The 7,306-nt window shown below is 45.8% G+C and overlaps 1 protein-coding gene across 1 annotated transcript in view; it reads right to left on the bottom strand.

Annotated features, from left to right (window-relative positions):
- Window positions 1–280: 280 nt before the first annotated feature.
- LOC107122188 (glutamate decarboxylase 1-like) overlaps window positions 281–7,306 on the bottom strand; it is a gene marked incomplete at its 5' end in the record, with an annotated part of 9,849 nt that continues 2,823 nt past the window's right edge. The window contains 3 exons of the mRNA XM_015425215.1: window positions 281–478; window positions 3,013–3,102; window positions 4,377–4,484. Of these exons, the coding sequence (XP_015280701.1) occupies window positions 305–478; window positions 3,013–3,102; window positions 4,377–4,484 (372 nt within the window). The remainder of the gene's footprint in view (window positions 479–3,012; window positions 3,103–4,376; window positions 4,485–7,306) is intronic.

Genomic DNA, 7,306 nt, shown 5'->3' with positions numbered 1-7,306 from the left:
ACCAATAGAAAATTTTTATTGTAAAAATTCCCTGCTTCGTCACCCAAGGCAATTGTTAGTCATTACAGCTACCGGGCAAGTGTCTATTTACAAGCATGGCTTGCAAGATAATGTCGGTAGATAGGAAGACAGTTTACAAACACCCAGAACAACAAAGATACCCCCTATAAGTGTGGTTTCTTCCTACTATGAAGAACTCCCAAGATATACGAAGTCCGCGGAACAGCAGTTATGAAACTTTCAACACAGGAGCCTTTATGCCGGTACGACGCTGGTCCCCACTTTTGAGATGAAATTCAAGCTATCACAAATCTTTTCCAAGTCTTTCAATTTCTTCAAGGAGGAAATCAACATCTGATTTCTTGGTTGCTGGATTAGAGAAGACCATTCTGAAAAAGTTCACATTGTCCCCATGAGGCTGGTAGCCAACCATTGCGGTCCCTTCTTCTATCATTCTTGCTTTTATTTTTGGAGCAATCTGGACATCAAAGAGAAAGAACGCTGCAATTACTTTCTGAACTTGAAGATATGTGAAGGAAGAGATGACCTCGGTTCATAATACTCTGACACCAGCACTGATAGATCCAAATTTCATATAAAAGGGATATACTGGAGGTGAAGTATGTGAAATAAGTAAAGGTAAAGGCTTCCCTTGCTCGAAAGCCAGTCGAGTCCAACTCTAGGGTTACGGTGCTCATCTCCATTTCAAAGCCGATGAGCCAGCGCTGTCCGAAGATGTTTCCATGGTCATGTGGCCGGCGTGACTAAACACCAAGGCGCACGGAACGGCGTTCCCTTCCCCACCGAAGCGGTACCTATTTATCTACTTGCAATTTCTTGCTTTCGAACTGCTAGGTTGGCAGGAGATGTGAAATAAGGGACACTAATTTTATTTTATTATTGAATGATGAAGGAATGTATACTATGGATTCTGATTTTTTTCAGTGAGGCATGATGGTTTAAAATGCAGGACATCTTGTTGTATTAGCTTCAATCATAGGAGCTAAAATGTATTCCCAGTTCACTAAATAAAGGAATAATAATAACATCCAGGATTTATAATCACTGGGGATTTTTTTCAAGGACTGAATGTTTTATGTTCTATCTGTTGTTGGGTGGCCAGACCCATCTGGGAGATCTGGACCTGGTGTTGCAGGCCATGGCTGGTTGGGTTAGACTGAGCCAATTGAAATTGAATCCGATGACGACGGAGATCCTATGCTTGAGTTGGGGTGGCCTGGGGGTAGGGATCCCACTCCCTACCCTCGTTGGTGTACCGTTGGTGCCGGCGTTGGAGGTTAGGAGCTTGGGAGTGCTCTTGGATGCCTCCCTAACGATGGAGGCCCAGGTAGCAGCCACTGCTAAGTCAGCCTTTTATCATCTTTGGCTGATCAAGCAGTTGGTTCCCTTCCTCGAATGCAACGACTTGGCGACAGTGATCCATGCAATGGTCACCTTGAGGCTAGACTACTGTAACACTCTCTACATGGGGCTGCCCTTGTCCCAAATCCGGAGGCTTCAGCTGGTGCAGAATGCAACAGCCAGGTTGTTGTTGGGTCTCCTCATGCGGGAGCACATTCGGCCTGCACTAAAAGCACTGCATTGGCTGCCTATAGCATACCGGATTCACTTCAAGGTGGTGGAGCTTGCCTTTAAAGTCCTTTATGGTGAGGGCCCTACCTACCTGAGGGACCGCCTTTCCCCACATGTTCCCCAGAGAGCACTGTGGTCAGGATCCCAAAACCATCTGGCCCTTCTAGGCCCTAAAGTTGTCAGGCTGGCGTCAACTAGGGCCAGGGCCTTCTCAGTAGCAGCTCTGAGCTGGTGGAACAAGCTCCCAGAAGACCTCAGGGCCCTGCGGGACATTTTACAGTTCCGCAGGGCCTGAAAGGTGGAGCTCTTCCACCAGGCCTTTCGTGAAAGAGCTGCACCCAATACATCAAGGCCCTGTGCCCAATACTACCACTGACAGACTGAGCTTCGCCAACTTTAAAATCAATTACCCTGCTTTCACCATCACCACTTAAATTGTTCACCAGCACCTTATGTTGTTGTTTTTAAGCTTTTAGGCTATTACTTATATTGTTTTTAGCTACTGCCTCCTCATTCTACCTTATACAGAATAGAGAGCCCATAATGGAATAGCATACACATCTAATCCGTGCAGGAGTTGCACAACTTCCTCATTTGAATGTAAGAAGTCAAATTATGCAAAGGGAACATGTGGCCATTTGCAAGTTCTGTATCAGCCTTTTTGTTCAGCAGTTGTAGTCCCACATTTTTTTTTAAGAAAAATCAGTCCCCCTGTGGTCATTTTGGCAGGAGAAAGTGGTTCAGAAAGGAAGACTGGAACCACCTGCTTCCCATAACACGTTCCTCAACCCTATCCGTTCCTGGCATACTTGGAAACATTCATTCCCCAATGTCACCTCTAACTGTAAAAAGAACAGAATCATGTTGGCAGAACCCTTAGATTTAGGGAAGGGCAGTGGCTCAGTGGTAGAGCATCTGCTTGGCATGCAGAAGGTCCCAGGTTCAATCCCCAACATCTCCAGTTAAAAGGACCAGGTAGGAGGTGATGGGAAAGACCTCTGCCTGAGACCCTGGAGAGCCACTGCCAGTCTGAGTAGACAATGCTGACTGTGACGGACCAAAAGTCTGATTCAGTATAAGGCAGCTTCACATGTTCATCCTAATCTGATTCATCACAATGGTCTAGTTTGGTCCTCCAATCACCTGTGCAACCTAGCGTACAATGCTAAATTTCCCCCAGATGTAGCCATGGACAGTGAATAGAGGAAATTCCTGTCCAGACACGCCCAATGAAGTCTACAGAACTGCACTGAACTGCAAACTAGAGCAGCTATCTAGAAGTACTGGGAAAAGCCAGTGGTTGACTTGTGTGTGATAGAAACTGATGTTTGGAGCAGGTTGTGGTGGCAGATTTCACCTACTGTCCATGAATGCAGCATCCTGGCTCTATGGAATAAAAACTTACACCGCTTTGTTTACCTGATGTAGCCTTTTTTCTCTTTCTGGTCCCTTTGGGATCTGTCGAAGACTTGGTGGAATGTACCAGAAACACACGTTGGTAAGTTCTGGCTGGAGAATAAATATACATATTATTTTAAATACGAAACATCTAAGTACATCCATAGCAAGTGTGAATTGTGCATCCATATGTTACTATTCTGAGCATTCCCTACATTTCAGGTCTGATCAAAGGCCTATGTATGTATGTATGTATGTAAGTTTTGTATGTAAGTTTTGAAGTCTGGAACAAAGTGTACAAAATATCAATAAAAATTTTCCTCTTCTACTTCACTGTGGGCTACTCTCACTTATCCTGTAAATAAGGGTATACCAAAGTGAATAAACACTCTGAATTCCATGTGGTATTTATATATACAGTGTTTTATAGTGCAATCCTTATCTATCCCAACTGCTTTGGAAAAAAAAAGACTAGCAAAAGATATTAAGTAAGAATCAACAGATATAAAAACTAAAATAGAGGTTTCCCAACTCTGGCAATTGGTTGTGAAATTATCACTATACAAAAATGCTATCAGAAAAATCAGTGAAAATGTAAAAGAATTGACTCAGAGTAGGTACTACAGCCAGATGTTTCTGTAGTTTCTGGAATGTTCCTGCAGTGGCGCAAATTCAGTTGTGCAAAGATGTTGCTATTGCATTCCTATCCCTGCTGTTCTGCCTGTGCTGAAACACTTATCTCTACAGATGTGCAGGAGGAGGTTGTGTTGTCTGGAAGTCTCCTATGTACCGTGAGAGACTCCTGGTTCCCAGCTTTAGCCACCTAATGGTTTCCTAACTTGTCCCGCACGCGGGAGGGTATATAATTGGCCCATGCCATGGGGGGGTGCATACGAATACCTTATATCCTATTAAGCTCTATGGGTTGCCGCCATTCTTAACAGTGCCTGTGTTACTGCATCTATAGCTTTGCAATAAAAGTATAACCGTTCCTGAATGTGTGTACTTCGTTGTTAGCTGTGGGTTCTGACACTGCCCTGCATAACATATCACAGAAGGATGAAGCCTAGGAAAACAAAATGGCCATGAGAAACAAGAAATAGAAGTTGCTGTGGATGAGTAACTCATGCAGCACACCAAGGAAGAGGAAGCCTCTGTTGGGAAAGGATAAAAGACAGGTGAGAGTTCCCACTTGTTAACTCAAAAAATAAACACACAAAAAGCTAGACTTCAGGGGAAGAGACCTGTTCCTTCTCTGGCAACTGAGGCTTCTTAGGCAAGCAACTTCACCCTTAACAAGGGTTCTGCCATCACTGGAACATGCTGCTTTTAGAGACAGAGTATCAGAACGGATGCCTCAACCTAACAACATCAGCCATACTTACCTCAGCATCAAATACAAGCTCAAAGTTTTTCCTTGTCTTCAGTTCCTTATAAAGGTATTCTGCAAGTTCCAGAAATCTGTTGATAAGAATCTCAAATCCTCGCGTGCCCTGTGGGAGGTTGGGAAGGGGAAAAAAGCACATACAGAGAGAAGCATACAACTTGATATCTCACACAAATGAAGCTGCTGTAGACTGAATCAGATCTTTGGTCAGTATTGACTACTCAGGTTGGCAGCAGCTCTCCAAGATCTCAGGCAGACGTCTTTCACATCACCGACTGCCTGGTCCTTTTGAAGTGGAGACGCCAGGGATCGAACCTGGAACCTTCTGCAGACAAAACAGAGGCTCTTCCCTTGAGCCACGGTCCCTCCCTCTCTAGGCCCCTGGAGCTGAAGGGATGAAGAGACAACCTCGTTTAACCTCCTGGCCACACTCACAACCGTCTGTGCAGTTCTGAGACCAGGGTGTCACAACCAGAGAAGACGTGCATTGCATCAATATGCAAGCAGAACACACTGTTGTGGAAAGGTCATTCAAGCAGGTGAAGGCAAAGAACAGAGGTAATCAAAATGACCATAGCTAGCTTAAGCTGGGGGTGAGTGGTGGCTTAGTGTCAGCAGCAGCAGAGTACAATCTGGGCTAAGTTTTTGTCTTCTTCTTCTTGCAGGTAGTTCATAGCCTGAGAAGGGCCGGAGGAATTCCTGACTGAGTGGAAGTGAGCTCATACTGGTTTGCAGTAGCTGAATTCCATCTGGGGTATGTTTTTGTTTTCCTCTTCCTGCAGGTATTTATAGCCTAGACAGAGCCAAAGGTGTGAACTAAAGAGTGTGGAGTCTCAGCTATTCTGCTCTGTTGAATAAGATCAGCATGGAATCTGAGTCTTCTTGGTGTGTGTGTTTTTTTGTTTATTCTGGCCCCGTTCATATGAGGGGTTTTGGTCCGGGAGCGAGACAGAACGGGGGCGGATCAAACGGGCACGATCCCACGGCAACATCTGGGAATTGTTGCCTGCCCGTCTCCGATCCGTCTCTCCCGGCCGAAAACCCGCACCAAAAAGAACCACCTACCCTGGGTGGTTCTTCCGATTGAAGCGCCTCAAGCCGGCCGTGGGATCGGCCGGCGCGTCCTTGTGCCGGCACATCCTGGCCCCTGGCCGGACTGCGCATGCTCGAGCATGCGCAGTTCGGCAGCCTCCCCCTCCTACTCGCCTCTTCCTCCCCGGCATCTGATCGTGCCGGGGAGCAATGGCGCGCGGCTAACGGGATCCGTGGGATCCCGCCGCGGCGTTTCTTTTTTGGCGTGGCTTTTAAAAGCCGGCGCTTCGCCTCGTGTTTTCCCTGCCGTGTGGCAGGGGCCTCTGTTATTGTATTTTTGGTATTTTTGGAGAGCTGCTTAGGGGAGAAAAATAGAAGATAAATGCCCTAATGTTTCACAGATGAAACCATGACCTGGTTAAGCCAAAGTAACTCAGGCCCCGGTCACACGGAGAATTTGCCACGCAAAAGGCACGGATGTCGGGCAGATTTTCGGGGCGCGATCACACCGCAAAATCTGGGAAGCGTAGTGCACCCGTGGCCAACCTGTGGCGTCCCTAGTATCCGGAAAATGCGTGGCACAGGCGGGCATCTGATCGTGGGAGCACTAGTATCCCATGGCATCGGGTGCCCGTCCATGTCCCGTCGCAAACCGAATGTTTTTGTAAGCGCATGCGCAAAAACACGTCACTAAAAACAGTGCTGCTCCGCGGAACTGCACATGCGCCCAAACGTGAAACGTTTGTGTGATCATGCCGCGCTGCTTCTTTGCAGCGCTGCAGCATCGCCGTGTGATCGCCAGCTAACAGCCGAAGCATGGAGACTCAGGGGACCGTGTGATCGGGCTACCGTGTTTTATTTTGCTCCGGGGCGAACAGCCATGCCTCCCCCCCCTGCGTTATCTGGCCCATGTGACTGGGGCCTTGGTTTATTTATTTGTAGGTCATGGTTTTGTCTGTGATAAGGTCGTGAAGCATTTATGAAAATACTGGATAGAAAACCACTTTATACAGAACCTTAAAAGACTTAAGAAGCCTGATTGTGTTAAATGTTTAGTATTGTAATATACTATTCCAAAGGATTAAAGAAAAGATATATGAAGGGGGGCACATGTTAATAATTACTTTAGGCTACTGAAGCACATTTCTGTTATTATGGGCTTTATCTCACATCACATTTCTGTATACACGAGTCTATACCTGTCCATGGGGATGTACCTGTTTTGTAATTTGGGAATGACTACACAAGGGTATCTCTTCCATCCTAGCACCTTCCTTTGGGAAATGGCTGGATTTCAATGGAAGGGAAACCACCGTTATTTATCTATCCTATTTATATTCAACTTCTTTTCCCGTGAGAAACCCGTAGCTTGTGCTTGTTTTTTTTTAAAATTTGGGAATGACTACACAAGGGTATCTCTCCCATCCTAGCACCTTCCTTTGGGAAATGACTGGATTTATATGGAAGGAAAACCGTTATTTATGTATCCTATTTATATTCAGCTTCTTTTCCTGTGAGGAACCTGTAGCTTGTGTTTGTTTGTTTTTTAAATCCCATTTTATCATCACATCAAATCTCTGAAGAAGATTAAACATCCATGACCTGCCCGATGTGTCCAGAAAATCTTCATAGCCAAGCAGAGATCTGAACCCCCATTTTCTGCAATCCAAGTCTCTTTGCTAACGCCAGTGGTTTCAAGCCACATTTTGGAGAAACCAGCTGAGGTTTCCTCAGATGTGCTTCTTATATGTCAAGATAACTAATGGCTACAAAGCTTTGCTAAAATACAGCTTGTCCTTCGTTACTCATCTACAATTTCTAGTCATGGGAGAGCACTGGCCATGTTTCAGGCCCCATGCTCACTTTGTGTGAGGAAGACATGAGGCCCTGTCAGCT

This window comes from Gekko japonicus, unplaced genomic scaffold (genome assembly GCF_001447785.1).
Source record: "Gekko japonicus isolate JY-2015 unplaced genomic scaffold, Gekko_japonicus_V1.1 scaffold8171, whole genome shotgun sequence".
NCBI lineage: Eukaryota > Metazoa > Chordata > Lepidosauria > Squamata > Gekkonidae > Gekko > Gekko japonicus.
Note: the sequence above shows the minus strand (reverse complement) of the source record. Positions and strands in the feature narration are given on the sequence as shown.